The following is a 21,246-nucleotide window of genomic DNA, read 5'->3' as shown; positions in this document are numbered from 1 at the left end:
GAAGTTCTACAAATTCACAATCCAAAATCAAGAACAAATACTGATGGTAAACTCAACATCTTCTTCATTAATGTTAAGCCTTGTGCTAACATTAATGAAATTCACAAATTAAACACTCTTTGCCGTCAAAAAGTGAGAATTGAAAGGATGCGTAAATCATCCGAAATAGCGCAATGCTTAAGATGTCAGGAGTATGGGCACACTGCCAAATACTGTCGCCGTCATCCAAACTGTGCCAGATGTGGAGAAAACCATCACACTTCACAATGTACGCGCTCCCAAGATGCTTTACCTACTTGCTATCACTGCTCAGGAAGTCATATGGCCAGCTACAAAGGCTGCCAATGGTTCCAGGAGTTTCTGCGTCGTTCAACTGCACCTGCTAAGAGCCGGAATAATGCAAAATCGACGGGCCGGACGAACGTTAGGCCTCTCGAGCAATATCCCAGGCTGCAACAGGCTCGCCCTAGCACAAGATCCCAACGTCAAGCGACGCAACAACAACACCCAATCATACACCAATCACAGCCTGGCACTTCCAGCAGTGGTCTCTCTTATGCTGCAGTTGCTAGAAGTAATGACGGACCTGCTCAGCGTCGACTCCATAATCTCCAAACGCAACATATACTGCAACAACAAGCTATGAGCAAGCCAGCTGACACTGTTCAGACACTGTTACAGCAGCAGCAGATACAATTTCAAAATTGGCAGCAACAACTACAACAACAGCAACAGCAGCAATTCCTTCTGTGGCTACAGCAGCAGAAACAGGAGCAAGAACAACAACGCAAGCAAGACAACGATCGCCTGGAAAGACTGGAAAAAAATGGTGCTTGACATGGCCAACATGATTCGTCAATGGTCTGGAAGTAAATTTAACTCCCAGCTCCAGTTTAACGTTCCAGAATCACAATGAATCCACTAAAGATTCTTATTTGGAATGTCAACGGCATAGCTGGAAAAGCCAAAGAGGTTGAACTCTTTGCGCACAGCAATAACGTTGATATCATTCTGCTGTCGGAAATTAGGCTCAACCGAGGACAGACAGTTAAAATCTTTGGATATGTTTTCTATCCCGCCTACAAGCCATCGAACAACAATCACAGTGGAGGCGGCGCAGCTGTTTTAGTAAGATGTACTCTACGCCACTTTCCTCGAAGAATTATCGAGACACTTACTACTCAAGTATCAACAATTAAAGTTGCTACTGAACTAGGAGATATGGAGGTTAGTGCTATATATTGCCCTCCAAGAAATAGAATTGAAGAAAGTGACTTCATTGACATACTTCGTGCTAGCGGTCAACGATATATAATTGGCGGAGATTGGAATGCTAGACACTGGATATGGGGTGACACATACAACTCACCCAGAGGACGCGAACTCTCTGAAGCCGTCTCTGCTTGCGGTGCCAAAGTTCTTGCTACAGGATCTCCCACAAGGTACCCTTATGTTGACAACCACACGCCTACCTGCATTGACTTTGCCTTATACCATGGAATTCCTGATTTGCTAATAAATATAAAACAGAGCTGGGATCTTGACTCAGATCACCTAGCCCTTGTCGTCACCGTTAACACAAACAGTATCAGCTCATTACTAAACGCACTAATTTGCCAGCATTTAGACAGCATCTGGAAGGCTCATTACAATTAAATCGAGCCCTGGACTCTGGAGATGACATAGAAGAGGCAGTTGACATACTGACTGACTCCATACACAGGGCTGCTGCGGCTTCGACTCCACCTTCTGCTCAACCAGATGCAATCGAATACGGAATTAGCCTCACAAGAGAAGCCAAACAGCTTCTTGCAGAAAAACGACGACTCCGAAGACGTGCTATCCGTTCTCAAGACCCTTGGGATCGATTAATGTGGTACCGGACTACAAGGCAGCTGAAAACTATGTTAAGGCAGCTAAGGAGTGATTTCTTCGAGCAAAAACTAGCATCACTAGACTACACGGTTGACGCTAACTACTCGCTCTGGAGATGCACAAAAGCCTTGAAAAGACAACCCTTCAGGCAAGTTCCAGTACAGTGCCCTAGTGGTGGCCTTGCCAGAAATGAAGAAGAACAAGCTAATGCGTTTGCAGCCCACTTAGAAGCTCGATTCACTCCATTCGATTTTACCTCAACGGAACAGGTCAGGATCACGCAACACCATCTACAGACGGCTCTGCAAATGTCACTTCCCATTAAGCCAGTGAGAACTGAGGAGATATGTGACGTCATCAAATCATTAAATACCAAAAAAGCTCCTGGCATAGATAGGATATGCCATCGCACGTTGAAGGTTTTGCCAATGAAGGCTATACTCTCTATTGCTAACATTTTCAATGCAATGCTAAGAGTACAGGTGTTTCCAAAGCAGTGGAAGATGGCTACGATTGTGATGATTCACAAACCAGGCAAACCAGAAGCTGAAACAGAATCTTATCGACCAATAAGCCTGCTCCCATCGTTATCGAAGGTATTTGAACGACTTATTGCCAATAGACTCCATGATGTCATGAGAGAGCGTCACATCTGGCCGGAGCACCAGTTTGGTTTTCGCGAAGGGCATAGTACAGTGGAACAAATTCACAGGCTGGCAAAACATATCCTGCAAGCGTTTTGACGACCTAGAGTACTGCAACGCAGTCTTTATAGACATGCAACAAGCCTTCGACAGAGTATGGCACGATGGCCTTCTGTGTAAAATAAAAATGCTGCTACCTGCTCCATTCTACGGAGTCTTAAAATCGTATATGGACAGACGCGAGTTCAAGGTCAGAGTTAGAGACACATTTTCTTCAACATGCCAAATGAGAGCTGGAGTCCCGCAGGGTAGTGTTTTAGGGCCTCTGCTGTACTCCCTATACACCTATGACCTACCCATCCCAATGGGTGCATATATGGAAGATCCCTCCAAGGCTCTCATTGCAACTTATGCGGACGACATTGCGGTATTATACAACTCTCCAAGCAGCGTAGAAGCTGCAAACGGACTCCAAGGATACCTGGATAGCTTGGCAGCTTGGTGCAGAAGGTGGAATCTGAAGGTTAATTCCACAAAAACAGTTAACCCGTGTTTTACGCTGAAAAGATTAATCTCCACCACTCCAGCTATTCACTTCGAAGGCGTGACACTGGAACAACCTACCTCTGCAAAATATCTTGGTATCGTTCTAGACAAGAGACTCACTTTTGCGCCCACATTTAAAAGCTGTCACCAAGAACTGTGGCCAAAGGCTACAGAAATTGTGCTGGCTGCTCAACAAAAGAAAGCAAAATGTCTCTTCGAGCAAAAAGAGCAGTATACGTACATTGCATAGTGCCAATCTGGATATATGGAATGCAGATTTGGGGGATTGCTGCCAAATCAAATTACAAACGCATCCAAGTACTGCAGAATAGGGTGTTACGGCGAATTACAAACTGCCCTTGGTACGTGAGAGGATCCACCCTACACCGCGATCTGAAAATACATTCTGTAGAGGAGCAGATTGGCAGACACACAAGCCGATATAGCGATAGGTTGCTAACTCATAAAAACAGACTCGCTAGGAGACTACTACCAGCTAGACCGTTGAGGCGATTGAAGCGTCAAGGGTTCGCCAAAACGTTCACCCAATAGTGAACTTCTCAGAAACACCTTAAACTAATATGAGGTTTGGCCCAAACATAAACATTTCTTGTACCTGTGTTGTTATAGTACTATTTTGTTCTTGCTGTACTGGTTCGATACTTAAATAAAGAAACTAATTAAAAAAAAAAAAAAAAAAAAATTTTGTTTGTAGAATATTATTTATTTGCACATCCTTGAAAAATGTAATTAAATAAATCATTCATGATATATTAATAATATCATCATTCTGTGCCAATTCATCTTAAGCCTCATATGAAATATTATGGCATAAGCAAAAAGATGATTTTATCTCCAAAAGCTTATTTGAAAAATGTCATTGGTTGTTGTGGATATTTTGATCAATAAGAAAGAATTACTTAATGTAGAAATTGGCGATTTATTGGAAAGAACTTTTCAATAGTATTGCCACTGTAAAATTTACAACATTAGATCATAATCATCATCGTTTCAAATCAAAAACTATTCAAATACCATTAACAAACTATTATTTAAAATAGGCGCCAAGCTTTAGTTTTGATTACAAAGCTGATTGCTATGAATTGCCAGCGGCAAGGCTGATTGCTTTGATTGCAATTGTGAAAATAATAATTGTTTCAGTTTGTTATATTTTTATACTTTTTTATATACTTTGGTTATACTTTTATTTATTATTTAAAGTTGACCCAATTACAACTGTTTAATAAGAAATTTTGCCGCGAATATAAATATCGCCAACTATTCTATTCTTGTATTCCATCTGCATATCGAACTCGTACGTCAAAGCTGGAATATTTTTCGGGTATTCCTGCGCTTGAACTGTATAGTTTCGTACTTCAAAAAGTGTGTTCTAGAATGATAATAAAGTTATAGAAGACGTTCTATAATGCGATCAATAGAATATTTACGTCTGGGACAGGACATGATTTGGGTAAATTTCCGAACGTTCGAATATGTTTAAAGAACTTTCCGACAATGTTGTTGCCATAAAACGAACTTAGAACTTTGCAGCCATCCAAAGTGATGTTCGTTGAGGCAAAGGTAGCTCCCTTCGTTACAATTTTCCAGGAGCAAATAATATTGAATGCTTCGGCAGTTTCCTTGAGGTTGAATCGCACAGACATGGAAGGCACGACGCGCTTTCGATGAAGAGTACAAGTGAACTCATGAGCTATCTCGGGGTAGTAAGAAACACAAGTGAAATTGTTGATTTCAATTTGCATGGGTCTCTGAAAGAATAATTTCATATTCAGCTATTCTTAATTAACGACTTGTCTTTATCATTTACCTCAGCCAGACTTGTGTCCAGAAGCATGATCGATATTAAAGCCAATAATAAAGCGTGGTAATTCATGTTTCAAGGAACGTAAATAACTGCTTGTGACTTTCAGTGGTTGATAGGCAAAAACTTTGAAAGGAAATCATGCAATCATTGCCTCTAATTAACCGCAATATTGATGACAGCTTCATTTAAAATTTCTCATTATTTGCTTAATGATTTTTTAATACAGTTTGCTTTTAATTTGCTAGGTCATTATTTCACTCATGTTTGGCAACATTAAGCAGAAGTTGTGTCAATTACTACACTTAATTCATTTAATTTGAAGCATTTTATTTCGTTTCCTTGCAATTATCTTGACAATTAATAACTAATAGAGCCTTCATTAATAATATCGGCCACTATGTTTCCATTTCGTTCGATCTGAAGAGTCATATGAAATGTCGCGGCGGGAGCAAACGGAGGATACTCTTCGGGTAATACTGTATAGTTGCGTATCTCCAAAAGTTTATTCTGAAAAATATCATTGATTATTAATTAATTTGAATCAGATAAATGGGAGTAACTTACTCCAGGAATTGGACATTTCTTGGGCAGATTACTGACACTTTGAATGCGCTTAAAGAACTTTCCAACCATATTGTTGCTATAAAACGATTCAAGAAATTTGCAACCATCGAGTTTGAGGCGTCCAACGGTTTTTTTCGAATTATCCTTTTTGACCAATTGCAGATGATACAGCAAATTAAATTCATTCACTTGCTTGGCGAGTTTAAAAGCCACAGAAATTGATGGATATATGCGCTTTCGATGCAATTTACAGTCGAGTTGCAATACCCAGTTGGGATCTCGAAGTGCACAGGAAAAGTTAAGGAATTCAATTGTAAAAGGTGGCTGTTAAGATTATAAAATTATATTAAGTACAAACAAATTATTGAATTAGTTTTTAACGTACCTTAGCAGCCTCGTCATGAGCCACAAAAATTGAGAGAAGCAAAAACAATCCGTGAAAAAACATTTTTCGTAGGTTACTAAGACTGAACTGTGGAAAGAGGCATGATGAATGGAGTATATACATATAATAAATTTACTTAATGCATATTTAATTTCCATTTGAAAGTGGTTACAGATCATTTCAAATAACACAAATTTACGAATAGATTACGATACTCTGAATATTATATATTGTGGATATTTAGTCGCATAGTCACATTATGGTAAATTTTAATTTTGTAATTTACAAGTTGAACAACAAATTATGTTAATTTGTTACGTTTGAGCTTATTAAATTCCAACTTTAATTCTGTTTTTGAAATTTAAATTTACATGTAATAATTTAGTCTACATAAAAACTAAATATTGAATTTTTTTTGACATTTCAAATTTGAATTTTTTAATAAAATTGCGAATTTTAGTTACTTTAATTGTAAGTATTTTAAGCAAAAGCATTGAATTTACGATTATTTAATAAATAATGGAGAATATATTAATAATTTCGGCAATGATTGTTCCCCGTCGTTCCATCTTGAGACTCATAACAAATGTGGCGGCGGGAACAAATGGAGGATACTCTTCAGGCAATGCTGTATAATTGCGTATCCAAAGAAGGTTATTCTAGGAAAAGCATTAATTGTTATCGATTTATTCATCAATATTAATATTAATTACTTACTGCAGGAAGTGGACATTTCTTGGGCAGATTGCTGACACTTTGAATGCGCTTGAAGAACTTTCCAAGCACACTGTTGCTGTAAAATGAAGCAAGAAGTTTGCAGCCATCGAGCTTAAGACGTGCAACAGTCATTTTAGAATCATCCTTTTTGATAATTTGCAGATGATAGAGCATGTTCAATTCATTCACTGGCTGAGCTAGCTTAAGGTGCATAGAAATTTGTGGATACATGCGCTTTTTATGCATTATACAGTCGAGTTGAAGCATCCAAGTGGGATCCTGAACTGCACAGGAAATATTTTGGATTTCAACTGAAAAAGGTGCCTGAAAAAATTTTGAAAATTAAATTCCATCAAATTGACAAAAGAACTTTCAACTTACTTTTGCAGCGTCACCTTTGACCAGCAAAATGGAGAAAAGAAAAATCACTCCGCAATGAAACATGTTGCGTTGTTTATGAGTCCAAACTGTGGGAAAAAGCAAAATGCGTGAATTATATATCATATATTAAGTTCGTTTAATGTATTTTTAATTTCTTTATGTGACTAACCGGAAAACGGTATTTTAGATAACACAGAGTTACAATTCGTTGTTTGATATTAAATCCGATTCTCAAAAGAAATTTTTAGCAACATGATTTTTACTTTTCGAGGCTTAAGGCTTCGTTCAATTGTAACGTAGAAATTCGGGATGCTCATTATGCTGCAAAATCCTAATTTGTAATTAATAAACGTTACCTATCTCTGAAGTTCCTGCATACTTTTTACCTTACCAATATTAATAAATTGAATTTGCCGTATTGCTAAATAGCGTCAGAAATCTTTGATATTGCTATAAATAATACGAACATGGCCTTAATTGAAAAGCAAATAATCTTACTCTATGAATTCATTGATTTTTCAAACTCGCGCCAACTGTAAGGCAACGGCAACAAAAGCTGACTGATACATATCGCGTCGAGCGACGCTTGCGCATGTGACAAAGCTGAATGCTATATAAATATATCTTGCCACAAATACGAGTATGTTGGAAAAATAATGAAGCATACTTTTGGGCACTTCAAAATTTAACATATTCTATGTGACGTATAAGATGTATAAGACGTTGCAACTAAGATCAGAATTGCTGCTTGTTTCCAATTAGAATTATATTTTAATAAATAGTAAACATTCAATAATAATGATGTAAAATGCTGACATGACGGCTTTAAGTTCGGGGCAGCAAAATTGAACAGAAATATTAATAAAGGTGCGGAAAATAACTTCTGGTTCAAGTCGGCAGTCAAGTGGGGGTCAGTTCTTGAAACGATCAAAGATACACTTTGGCGCTTAAGTGTTTTGGAGTGGCGCGCAGTCGAGACGAGTTGAAATGGAGTTTTGTTTATTGAGTTGTTATATTTCGGATATTTTTATTTTCTACGCTTTTTGTTGTGCTGTTGTTTTTGTTGTGTATGGAGTGCGTTACAAATTATGTTGCGCACCTTAGTGGAGCACACAAAAGCAATTAGACGCCGTCGTCTGACAAGCTGAATGAAATAGTTGAGCTTGAGGTTAAGATCGAGATTGAGATGAAGGATTGAGGATGGCAGCTGGAGAATGGAGAATGAAGGAGAATTGGAGGAGGAATGCCAAGTAGACGTTTATCGACTGGCCACATCGGACAGGTCGATGTCGATTGCGAGTCGATGTCTAACTGCCAATGAGCCGTTGCTTGAAGTGCGAGAGAAATGAGACAGCGGGGAGACGGGGGAAGCCCTGGCAACGGGGGCTACTGTGGCGAGCGCCGGACAATGAAAGAACTCAAGTGGGGATGGCAATACAAAAAGGTGTTAAAAAATTCTACTTTTTATGCTCTTATTATGATTTGATGGACATTTACGATACCAAAGTAAAGTACGAAGTATGAAGAAACGGAATGTTTTTATACTCGTATCTGCCTTTTGGCTTTGTTTTTCGATTGTTTTTGTTGTCTTTATCGTGTGTTGTGCATTCCCTTTGCCCTCCCCCACATGCTTATTGTTTCAGTTGTTTGACAAGCGATGCGTACAAATCAAAGCAGGCAACAAACTGGACAGCAACTTGGCCCCAGAGTTTCGCTCTCTCTTTATCTAACTCTATCTCTCTCGTTCGCTCTCGAATCGGATCGGAATGAAATGGATTTTTTATTTTTGGTATCGTCTCGGAATCTGTTGGGGCTGTTGGAGAGTAGTATTGAAACTCGGTTTGTTTGATTAATAGCCGCACAATTGATATGTTAAGTGGTAAATTACGCCATTGGCACGCAAATGTGTCCAGAAACGGCAAAAGTTGTTGTTTGTTTAAGGCGCCGCCAACGGGGGCTGACAAAAGGGGTCGATCTTGATCTTATCTGCCAGCCCAAAAGGCATAAAGTGATTTAATTTTGAATGGAGAAAGTTGTACAGCCTCGCACAATTATTCAATTACATCTAAAGTATTTGAGTATGCCATAATGAGGGGGGAAACCAAGGGGGCATTGGCTTTTCCATAGCTGTGAAAAACTTTAAAGTGCCATAAAGTTCGATGGTGGCTGCTTAAATTAAAGGCCATTAGTCTACTTTTAACACGCTTTTGGGAAGCAAAAAAAAAATAAAGAATAAATAAATAACAACATAAACTTCATCGACGTCAACCCGTTTGCATTTTATGGTCTCATTTATATTATTAAATGAAACAAAAGCAAGGCAACAACAAAATAAATACGAAAAAAGGCGCACAGAAATCCATTAAAATCTTTTGCATATTATAAATACAATAGCGAATGTCATTAAATTTTTGCCACGCCATAAAAAATCGAGAAGAAAAACACAACAATCCAATAGCAATAAGCAATAGCAAATAAAATGAAATGAAAACGAAATACAGAAATCAAACTGATCCGTTGAAGTGTTATAAAAATCATTTAAAAGTCGCGATCGCTATACGGTTTTATGGCCAAGCTAGCTGGGGGCCTCGACTCATTTCGATCGCTTAGCGCTCGACTTGGATCGGTTTTAGATTCAGATTCGGAATCGGATTCGGATTCGTGAAAGCTCGCTCAACTGAAATGATTTAATTTCGAAACGTGTCGTCCGCGTTTTATGATCGATTTTGCTATAAATAATCCGAACTTCATTATTGATATAGGGGTTGCTAAATATAGGGGTTGCTAAATAGTGCTATTGAGAATCGATTAATAATCCAACTGGTTTTAGCGCTCATACTAATCGAAAAACTTTGTCTCTTGGCTTATTGCACATTCGCGCTTTGTCTTTTCAACTTGGAGTAATTTGATTTTAATGCGCTGAAAGTCAATGTTGATTTATTAAACTTACTTTATAGATGCCGTAATTTGAAGTCTGCATATAACGTCATTCTCAAGTTGTGTTTTGATTTTCTATTGAGTGAATTATATTAAATTAGATTGTTGAAACTATATTGTTAATATCTAAACTGAAATATAAAATAATTTTTCATTTAAAGATGCACTTTTTATTACTTCAACTTTATAATTTTAAAGAATTAATTGAAGAATGTATAATAACTTAACTAAATAGCTAAGTTTCAATTTATATAGAATTGACAATCTAGAATTTTTGTTGAATTTTGATCTTACCTTGTTGGTTCGATTTTGACATCATCTTGATTTAGCCTTAAGATTTTATTATTAATTTTTCTGTGTATTATTACAATTGTAATGAATTGAATCATATTAAATTAGATTTCTTAAATTATAGTAGCAAACACGAATTATGAAATAATTAAGGATTTTTAGTTTAAGATATCGGGAGACTTTTCTATTTCATTTTTATCATAAACCGAACATTGCATTTATATTATTTTAATGTACATTGAATGCTTCAGTTTCATTGCCTATACAATACAATTGTAAAACAAAAATTTTAAGTAGAAAAATAAGTAAATGGAATATTTTCTAAGAATGCTGTTTAACAACTTTAATTTATTTCAATTAAAAAATTTAAAGTTATAATTTTTTTTTGCCTAGACAATATATCAATATCTGTATTAAAATCGGTTTCCATTCATTAAATAAAAATCGATGCATTTTACAACTATTAACTTTATCACAAAGAGAACTTCATTCTTTCTTGATTACTTTATGATAGATCTACTCAGATTAATCGTCTCTTCTATTTATTTGTCAGATTGCCAGACCTGTGTGCTTTATAGAGGCGAAATAGAGTTGCCCTCATTTCGAATTCGCATAATGAAACCCTCGAGCATCGAGTGGCCATAAATAAAGTGTGGCAAATTCTCTAAGCAACTTGTTGAAGTGTCATAAATAAAGCGAGAAGCAACCAGCCAGCGATGGGCACACAACAAGCAAACGGACCACAAAACGCACTTCAAGTGGTTGTCATTTAATAAACTTCACCACAACTGAGTGTACCCAAGAGTGTGTGTGTGTGTGTGTACTGGTGTGTGTGTGTGTGTTAGTGTGCGCCTGCCGATTGCTGTTATATGATTTCATATATCATCAGTTTGCTGTTTTGCTGGACGACAACGATTCGTAGGGCTTTGGCTGGCTGCCTTCTTGGCTGGCTGCTCCAGACGTTGCTTAGTCTTTCTCTCTGCCACTCCTTCCAACTTCGTCCCACCCCTCGAACTCTACCCCGCCGCACCCAGAAGTGATGGGCAACTTGTTGAGCATTGCGCAGGCGTGCGGCATTTAGTTCAGCCTGTCCGCATGCGCCTCATGTTGTATTTTTTGATAACATTTTATTGTCCGCTTTATAAATTATTGACGTTTGCAGCCAGCGGGTAAGGAGGGACGGGGAGTGAAGGGGGTTTACTAAGTTAAAAAAGTATCCTTTTACGTGCACATTTTTTGGTATGCAGCGTGTGTCCAAATTTGTGCAGAGCAAATAAATACTAAAGAATATACTAAAGTCTCGCGATCGGGATCGAGTTGGAGTTGGAGTTCAGGTTCGGGTTCGGTCTGAGAGGTCTGATGTTCTGTTGACGGTTCTGCGCGTGTTTTGGCCATTTAAGGGCTTGTCGCCCAATACACAATTGAGTGTTGTTGCTGCTACGTTTTGCTGGTAGTGTGAAAGTTGCTTTAAATATCGTAGCGCGATCTGCCACCAAATCAAACCATTTATGTCCGTTCTCTCGATCGCAGCTCGCAACGACACATTCATCATCGTCAAGTGGCAGCTACAACAATAACAATAACAGAACATTTGTGGCACTCTGCCTACTAATGCACCTGTCTGGGGAGCTTCAATGCTGTAGCTGTCCTTCAATTATATCGCACACCCGCTGAGTTCTACTTGCAACTCCTAACTGGAGCCTCTGGTTATTGAATTCCATCTCTTTCTCATCACATATCTCTCCCTGTGACTCTTTCGCTCTGGCTACACTGCTAGATAAATTGTCCTTATTTCTCACAATTGCCTTGGCATTTGAATCATGCCTTAATATCGTTTATCTCTCATACACACGGCGCATGATCAATCGAAATGATATAATTATAGTCGAAGAGCCCAACGAGCAGGCCGAGGAGCAAGAGGGGCCAGAGGAGCCAGAGGAGCTGCAGCCTGCTGCTGTGTAAATTGATATCAACAAATTACGCGAAAATATTTCAAAAATATTAACGAATGTGATTGATATAATGATGAGCTGACCAATGTCGACTACACTTTGAAAAAAAGTTGCAAACCGAGCTTAGCAAGAGATAAAGGTACATTTAATTCGGATGAGAACTGTATTCATTCCTTTTTTGGTAATTAATGAAGCTAATTTATTGTATGAGAAATATAAGCCTCTTTATTGCACTTTTTTATGCTCGTTTATCAAATGTTTTCTTAACTTTGCACGATTTTAAATAATATCTAGATCTATCTACAAAATCAAAACAAAATAATGGTATTTAGCAAATTTGAAATTCAATTTAATTTATATAATTTATCTATAACACATAGAAACACATTTTAAATTCAAAAATATTATAATTTATTATATAAAAATATCAAAATTTGTAACAGCATGTATTAACCGGATAATATTATACAATAACATTTCAAGTTGAAGAATGAATGCATGAAGAAAATGAGAAATATAAATACTTAATATAGAATGTAGTTTTTCAATATTGGGAATACTTATTAAAAAATTTCAATATATGTTATATCGACTTTTAAAAATTAGTGCTTTTAAATTTATGCATAAACAATTGTTAATTTTCAAAATACAGATTGTACAGAAAATCTTTAATGACGAAGGTAATTTTGTTATAGAAAAACTAAGACCCTATTCACTAATTGTATTCCATTCTTGGGCAGCAACTGTTAATAAAGTAATTAGTGTTTTAAAAATTAGATTAGAAAAATTATAGTTCAGGAGATCCTATTCATAACCATCATAATAATTCTATGGTATTTTTGGACAGCGCTAGCTGATAAATGAATTAACTCTGCTAAAATAAATATATAATTAAGGCAGTCTTCTAATATATAACATAAAACTTATATAATATTAAAAGTACATCATTTTATTCAACAAAAATAAAATAAGATACTTTTTATATCCGTAACCCATAGGGCAGTGAAGTTGTATAGCTTTGTTATTAATAATTGCATTGCATTTTCGGTCAGTGTATTGGCCAGCCTAATTATGCCCAATTTAAAAAGGGTTAATTAAGGCACAAAACGTAGCACACGAAATGTGCACCATCCGGGGCGTTATTAATATGCGACATATCTGATATCTTTTTGTTCGTTGAAGCAGCAGAAGCTGCAGCAGCATGAAGATACAATACTGTCCTTCTGTGAGATCAATGCTACAAAATATATACAATAATTACATACAGCATTTGTCATAACACCAGATATGGACAATGTCTGCTTCGAATGGGGCGCGAATGGGCAAAATGACCGAGAGAGAGGGAGACTTGGCCAACAGCCAACAGCCAACGGCCACAATGCGGCTTCTGGCCAGTCCAGGCCAGGAAAACAATGCGACAAATGTACGCAAAAAATTGTAAATATCATCATCGACATTGTCGACAGCAGCAGGAGAAGGGAGAATGCTGAGCATTTTATAAATAAAATAAAATCATAAATGATGCGCCTGCCTCTTGGGTTTGGGGCAAGGACAGTCAGACAGTTGCTGCAGTCGCTTTGTCCATTCGTTGGCCTTCTCGGGGAGACGGGGAAACGATTCGGGGGTGCCATAATAATTATATATCAAACCTTTGGCAAGCCATGGGTAGACATTTCGCGCCGGAATTCGGAGCATTGTGTCATATTTAATACAGAAATTTTAATTAAACATAATTTGTAAGGAGTGCACGTCTGCTGAGACCTCAGAGAACCATCTCTGCTTCCTTCTCCTCCTTTCTCTCTCTCTCGCAATCGCTGTCTCATCTAAGTGATTGAGCTCGAGTATTCCCCAGTTGTTTCTCTAGATTGCTCGTTGCGATAGCTCTACCTAAAGCTGGAATAGAGTAATTTATAGCATTTTATGGCCTAGGCCCCCATTCGATGACAACAGGCACTTGTGTCTAGCATTCGCAAGGAATGCTTTTGATCGTATCGCAGTGCAAGTCCATCAATTGAGCGATAACAACTCACAAAAGCCCACTGTCACTTCGACAAATGGCCAAACTACATTCGCATATCTAACTAGATTTCTTCCTGTGCATCTAAGGAGACGCGTGAACAAAGCATGCTTGTAATAATATGGATTTGTTTATTATCCTTCGGCACTTTTGTGGCTTTTAGTGATAACATGCATTATTTTGAATGATTTTATAGATATGATACCTTTATCGATTCGAAAGTGGAAAAAACTTGGGTTCATTCCAATAGTTGATCGGAAAATACCTTAAATTCTATAGCTATGTATAATGTAAAAACTATTTGAAAATATGCTTGCTTACTTGGAGTAATATTTAAAAGTTTTCGATTATTTTTTTTTCAAAGATGTTAATTTAAGAATTTTTAGACCTGAACCCCGGAAAATAAAATAACATGCTTTAAGGAATCAAGGAATACTAAAAAGAAATTATCAAAAATAGGTATAATTTAAGGAGCAACAAAATTTCTTTCATAAAAAATCTATGACAATGCTTAAGACTTTTTTTTCAAATACTATTTAGTTTACGAATATTAATATTATCGGGTGTGCTGCCAAAAATATTTGTATAGAATACGAGACATATAAATTACTTATAGTGAAAATTATTAATTCTTATCATATGAAAGTGACAGTCTTTCTCTCTCTCTCTCTCTCTTTCTCTTTATTTTAATTGCAAATTCATTCAGCTTGATATACTTATTAACATCCTTTTAAATTGAAACAAACATGCATGCATTTGGTCTTTAAAGGGTCATACTAAAATTTTGCCTGTTAAATATTGGATGTGAAATAAAATCTATATTTTAGAACTGAATTTAGAGGATGCTAAGGCGACAATATAAAATTTGATTGGAAATTCCCTCATTCAATAGGAAACATATGGCAGCAACATTCCGAGACACTTTAATTTACTTCCTTGTAAAGTCTCCACTAAAGTAGCGAGTGACATTCCTCATTTCATATCGAATTACTGCTACCAAGCCACTGGACCAGGGCTTGGCTCAGATGAGAAGTGAGCGCAATTTCTGGTGATTTTTCAAATGATTTAACTAGTTCACAATGTGGACTCCGTTTTGGGAGCATTGTCGGGCTGCGACTTGAGCCCGGCTGACTGGCCAGTTGCAGGCCAAGCGCTTGGTTGCCTACCAAGTTGAACTCCAGTCGGTTTGGTTGGCTCATCGCCGGGGGCTGCATTACATTTGCAAGACAACAATGGGCATTTGGCATTGGCAAGTTGCAACTTGCAGCTTGTGGCTGGCAACGTGCAGCGGCGTTGGGCGTTTTTATTTTTACAGATATTGTTTACTATTTTCGCAGTTGTTTTTGTTGTGCCTCGTCTGCTCTCAAAGTGAGTTCCAGTTGAAGCCAGCCAGGGCTTGGGTCCAGCTTCAGCTTCAGCTTCAGCTCAGCTTCAGTTCGGGCTGTGCCCTCTCATTGTTGTGGCGGCTGCTCCAATCATCATTTTTGTTGCTGTAGATATTCGCTTGGTGATATATTTTGGGTGAGCGCTTCCGGCAAATCGGCGCAGTGAAAGGTCAAGTTGCGGCCAGGGAGACTTCTGCCAGGGAGCTGGGAGATTCGTGTGCCAGCGAAATAAACAAATCAAAGTGAGCAAATGTATCCCCAATTCCCTCAAATCCCATCCCCTCTCTCTCTCTCTTTCTCATTCTCAGGCTGTCTCGCTCTTTGGCATTGTGTTTGTGCGCGGTATGTGCTCAATTTTCTATAACATATTTGATCGCTGCGATCTTTGCGATCGCCTGACTTTCCATTTTTCCACTTTTTCCACACAGAGTTTCCTTCGTGTGAGTGTGTGTGAGAAAAACTTATCGAAACGTTGCTATCAATGCACCGCAAACGTAGCAAAAGCCAATCCAACTCTCTCCTCTCCTTCCACCTCTCTGTCTCCTTCACCTTGGGGCTGCCTCAAATTAAGCGCAGGTGACCAAAGGCCAACGAGCTGACAAACCTTGGAATTTTTACCGCACGATCCGCAGTACAAAAGTGGTCACGGGTTGTGTTGTGGTTTCCAGTGCCATATGACAGCACTCACAACATACACACATACACACACACACACACTTTGAGTTCCGAGTTCGACTTGGAGTTCGAGTCTCAGTCCGAATACGAGTGCAGATAAACGGCTTTGACATGCCCTAACCAGATCATTAATTGCTGATCTAACCGAGAGACTGACGCCAATTTCCGACTAACTTTGAAGTGCAGCCCTCGATTGGAGGAGGGGAAGTGTGTGGAGGGCAATTGCTGTAGGCGAACAGACAGATGGACGGATGAACTGACGGAATTGGGTTATGCTTATTGAGATCACTTTAAGTTCAGCTCCGACAAAGCTTAGACGAATCTATTTGAGTTTTGAAGGGGAGAATTGAACTGCGAACTGATAATATGGAATATGAATAAGGATGGAAATGACAAAGAAATTGTGAAAAAAGTTACAAATATTTGAAATTAATTGTATCTTATTATCTAAAATGAAATATACTGTTAAACTGATCTGCAGAGTGCCAGAAAATTACTTTTTTTTTTATCAATTTAACTAAACTTTGTGGTCGGATGTCTGTCAACCTATAAATGGGTTGTTCATATTGAATGATATTATTTCTAGGACTGGACTTAAAAATTATAAAGAAGATCATTAGCTTAATATAAGTTTATGTATATTTTTATATGCCTTATCTATACCGTATAAGGGTATTATAACTTTGTGCCTTGTATATGTAATAGGCAGAAGGAGCCTTCCTTCCGACTCCATAAAGTATGTATTCTTGATCAGCGTTAACAGACAAAACTGCCGTGCTTTGACTAACAATCTGATATATTTTCTACTATATGGTGTATTTTTAATATAGTATTAAACCAATATACATATGCTAAGAAATGATTCTTAATTATATGGTTGTTCTCAACAGTCACTAAGGAGGTAAGTATTTAGTTTGTAAATTTGATATTCACTCAATACAATCTATGCGAAGTAACAAGCCACATCATATGGCTAATTGGAGTGAAGGGGTTTAAGTAAGGTATTCGCATATTCGAATTGCTCTTTGGCCACATCTAAAAAGCAATTCGCATGTGAAGCAAATCTTAGCAAAAGTCAACCTGAAGCTAATACTCAAAGAGAGAGAGAAAGAGAGATTCCTCCACTGCCCAGCAGTCGCCTTATTGCAGTTAGGAGCACACACCCACACTCCCACACAGTGTTCGATTGCATTAAACAATGGCCAGAAGAGAGGCAGCGAGAGAGAGGGGGAGAAAAAGAGTGAGGTGCGGGGGTGCGGTTGCGATTGCGATTGCCAGTTGGCAGTTGCAAGTTTTGGCAGATCGATGCTGCCTGCCTTTTGATGATAGTCAGCCTTGGTTTGGTTTTGTTTTGTTTTGTGTGTTGCTGGCTTGGCTCTGGCTCTGGATCTGACTCTGATTTTGGCCCCTAAGGGCGTTGCGATTGAACTTGTTCCACATTTTGATTGTAATGCCGTTACGGACCCAGAGACCCCAAACATTTTGTATTATTTTTTGTTTTTTTTTTTGGCTGCTTGGTTGTTTGGTATGGGAAAGCGAGGGCAAGACAAATATGATTTTCAATTTGCTCTGATCGCTTTCACAAGATTTGCATTTCGAGCGACTCCTTCAGACATTCGCTGACCATTAAACACTTGAGCAGCTGTAGCCAAAGTTCAATTGGAGTTCAAACTACTACCACCAGCAACAACAACAACAACAACAGCAACAACCACAAAAACAATAAAGCAACAACGCTTTACTGCTATGACGACTCTTTGACTCATCTCGGCAGCGCTTTGATGGCCCATTAAACAGTCAAATGGAAACCGCTTCGAGTACTCCAATTGGAAACTGCTGCACAACAAATCAAAATATTTATGGCCCCAGCAGAGGGGCAGAGACCACGAAGACCTGAGGAGATAATGAGTCTAGCAACGCTACACGCTAAAAAATCAATTGATCAACTCTCTAGCAAATCGAAATGTATTTAAATTTCAATGTAAGTATGTCTGAGGGTAATAATAATGATTAAAACAAGCAGAGAAAATTGTGGAATATATTTTTGTGAAATGTGAGAAATTTACGTAACATAATTGAAAGTACAGAATGGCAAACAAATTATAGGTAACTTGTTTTTAATTTTGGAAATAATCTTAATTGGTCCTAACATAACTCCTAACATATTTGAATTCAAATTTAAAAAAAATATTTTCAGTACTCTTGAACCTTAAATGTATTATTATATTAGAGAGTTTATCTTTGGAAATAATCTTTATTTTTCTTAAAATATTCCTTCAGAAATTTTAATTTGAATAGTATAAAGAAAGTTTTTAGAACTTTAAACTTTCAATTTCGTGCTGGTAAGTTTTTCTAGTTTTATTTTTGTTCACATATTATTAAGTTTGACAATATAAGTATGATAATGTTGTATTAATTTGGAGAGAGTTTAAATCTGTCAAATCTTTCTTGTTGTAATGTTTCTAAAGAATCTGTAATTCCTCTTTTATTCCGCTTGCATATTTCTCGCAGTGTATATGGGAACTTAAGGTGTGTGTGTGCTCGATATACCACCCAAGTGGTTGGAGAACTTGCCGGACTGAATGCACCGCATAAATAGCCACAAAGTGTGTCGTAAATGTCGTCGCGATCATATAATGATTTCTGAGGCCCCCACCGAGGAAGAACCTCGTCGGAGGAGAGCGACAGGTGGAGAGAGTGGGAGATCATCCAGTTTATCAGGCGGCGAACAAAATGCAAATTTTAGCCATAACCAAAGAGAGAGAGAGGAGACCGACTGTGACTGCTAGAACAAGTGCAGATCGGGTCGAAACCATAACTGTGCATCCATTTTAAACGCATTTTCATCTGACTTTGAATTCCCATAGCTATATGTAGCTATATCTATAGTCATTCCCATTGCCATTGCCGTTCCCGATGTCAACTCAGAGTCACAAGTGTTGTGTACACTTTGCAGTTTATTGCAAAATGCGTTCGCGTGCACATTTGAATCAATCGTTCAGTTTTCAGCTGGGAATCGCAAAATTGGAATTGCGGATTCGATATTTTTGTTTTTATTGATTCAGGCAGAGACTGGTTTCCAGTTGCGAAGGGGGAAGCGAATGCGCGACTTTGAACTGCACTGATATCATTTCGTTTTTGACATTTAGCATCGCTAATTCATGCCAAATCGCCAGCAGATTATGTTCATAAGCACGCATTACGATTACACGTTTATTATAATTTAGGAGTTTAAGGCTGGACCTGTTTTCTCTCTCTCTCTGTCTCTGGACACCGCGAGAGCGTGTGACAAACTTGCGTATAGAGTTAAGCACTGAGGAAGGAGAAGATGCAAGCTGATGATGATGATGGGGTGTAGGCGCTTTTTGCAGATCACTTAGTAAACACATAAGATTAGCGACCTAAAAAGGAGCTAAGGGAAAGTTGCACTCGCAAACTCACAAAAGTGTTCAAGAGAGTAAAGATAAGGGGCTAAAATTCAGGCGCACTCACTGATATCTTTTACTCCGGAAAGAAGTGCAGATTTGTTGCATAAATAGGGGAAAGTTGGACGCCTTAAGTGGCAGAAGAGAGTAAACCGAAAGTGGAAAACAAATGAATATGTTTTTCCTGATTTGATGTATAATATGTTTTTAATTTTCTACTCTTTTTGAAGCATAATTTAATTATGAAAGTAACTAAAGAGTGAGATGCACAGACAGATTAATTTAAGTAATTTGAAAAATAGAATTTACAACAATTTAATAATATGTGACTGAAAAATCCGGAATGCTTTTACACTTTTTCATTGCACTTTGTCTTTTGACTTCTTTGAATACTAGACTACAAGTCAGACATACAAATAATCCTATCACTGGTCGTTTACTTTTATTTAATTACATATTTAAGATATAGTTTTTATTAGTAGTTAAACTAACAAGATACATTTGTATCTTGGGGATATTTAAGTGCTTTTTCAGCACATTCAAACAAAGTTTTGCATTAAAGTGCAGTCAAGAAACTGCTGCTAAATGGGATCGCTTATGGGGGAGTTACTTAAGGAAAGGTGTCTTAAGAGATGCAATGTTGAAAATGGGATCGCTTATGGGGGAGTTACTTAAAGGCAGGTGTCTTAAGAGCTGAAGTGTTGAATGGGTTCGCTTTGAAGTTCGTTGGGCTTGTTTGTGACATGCGCGCGGTTCCAGCAATCAAGAGAAACAAATGGTCATCAGAAGAAGCGCCCGACAAGGCAGATAGGGAGGGAGTGAAGGGGGAGGAGGGAACTTGGAGCTGAAGTGCGTAGTTCTTGTGTCGTTGTCTTCGCACTAATTGAGCATTTAAATGCAACGTAATTACTTCTCTAACACCTTCATCAGTTGGAACGTCAGTCAAACCGGCTGCCTTTGATGCCCCATGCAAATTAGCATATAAATTGTCCCGTGTGAACATAAAATCAAATGACAACAGACTTTTGGAGTTTGTCAAAAAAAAGCAAGACAAAAAAAAACTAAAAGAAAAGCCGCGCTGCGAATGCCGAAACAAAAGCTGGCGGAAGAGAGTCAATCGCCAGGACATGAGATGGTGAAAAATCCATGAGTGATCTTTGCTTGCTTCGTTGTTGTTGTTGTTGCCCCATCATTAGCATAGAGAACGTGCAACTAATTGGAAATGGAACAGAATTTACAATGTACAGTCAGTCGATCATCAATGGAGTTGAGAATCGAGTCGAAGTAAACCCCTAAATTCTAACAAGCGGCGCCAGCCAGACGTCTTTATGGTTTCTTCAGTTGCTTTTTGGCCCCTGGGCTGCATTCGAAATTCGTTCAAAAGGCCAATTCAATTAATTAAGCATTAAAACAGTTACACTCCCCCCTTTCTCTTCTCCCTTCCATGTCTCTTTCGATGCGATATTGAATGAATGTTGTGTGGGCGAGTTTTTTGACCCGCGTTGGGGGCAGGAAACGCAGCGCGTTCTGAATGCCAAGGCGTAGCGTCAACTCGTTGATGGTTTTTGTGTCTTTTTTTTTGTGTTGTGTTGTGTTCATCGACGATCGTTGCACAAATGCGCTTTGC

At 38.0% G+C, this 21,246-nt stretch overlaps 3 protein-coding genes across 3 annotated transcripts; all 3 read right to left on the bottom strand.

The window, feature by feature from the left end:
* Nucleotides 1-4,305: 4,305 nt before the first annotated feature.
* On the bottom strand, nucleotides 4,306-5,026 carry LOC127565393 (uncharacterized). Its single transcript, XM_052003551.1, has 3 exons — nucleotides 4,894-5,026; nucleotides 4,514-4,834; nucleotides 4,306-4,455 (listed from the first exon to the last, which is right to left on the bottom strand). Exons 1-3 carry the CDS (start codon nucleotides 4,957-4,959, stop codon nucleotides 4,306-4,308), a joined length of 537 nt encoding a protein of 178 aa, XP_051859511.1. The 5' UTR covers nucleotides 4,960-5,026.
* A 127-nt stretch (nucleotides 5,027-5,153) lies between these two features.
* Nucleotides 5,154-6,054, bottom strand: LOC127565570 (uncharacterized). The gene is made up of 4 exons (XM_052004735.1): nucleotides 5,976-6,054; nucleotides 5,840-5,926; nucleotides 5,455-5,778; nucleotides 5,154-5,397 (listed from the first exon to the last, which is right to left on the bottom strand). The coding sequence occupies exons 2-4, from the start codon at nucleotides 5,900-5,902 to the stop codon at nucleotides 5,248-5,250; spliced, it is 537 nt and encodes a 178-aa protein (XP_051860695.1). The 5' UTR covers nucleotides 5,903-5,926; nucleotides 5,976-6,054; the 3' UTR covers nucleotides 5,154-5,247.
* A 242-nt stretch (nucleotides 6,055-6,296) lies between these two features.
* Nucleotides 6,297-19,827, bottom strand: LOC117570115 (uncharacterized). Its single transcript, XM_034251578.2, has 4 exons — nucleotides 19,687-19,827; nucleotides 6,938-7,023; nucleotides 6,557-6,880; nucleotides 6,297-6,498 (listed from the first exon to the last, which is right to left on the bottom strand). Exons 2-4 carry the CDS (start codon nucleotides 6,998-7,000, stop codon nucleotides 6,349-6,351), a joined length of 537 nt encoding a protein of 178 aa, XP_034107469.1. The 5' UTR covers nucleotides 7,001-7,023; nucleotides 19,687-19,827; the 3' UTR covers nucleotides 6,297-6,348.
* Between the last annotated feature and the right edge of the window lie 1,419 nt (nucleotides 19,828-21,246).

Source organism: Drosophila albomicans, chromosome 3 (genome assembly GCF_009650485.2).
Source record: "Drosophila albomicans strain 15112-1751.03 chromosome 3, ASM965048v2, whole genome shotgun sequence".
Taxonomy (NCBI): Eukaryota; Metazoa; Arthropoda; class Insecta; order Diptera; family Drosophilidae; genus Drosophila; species Drosophila albomicans.
This window is presented reverse-complemented; position numbering and strand designations above follow the sequence as displayed.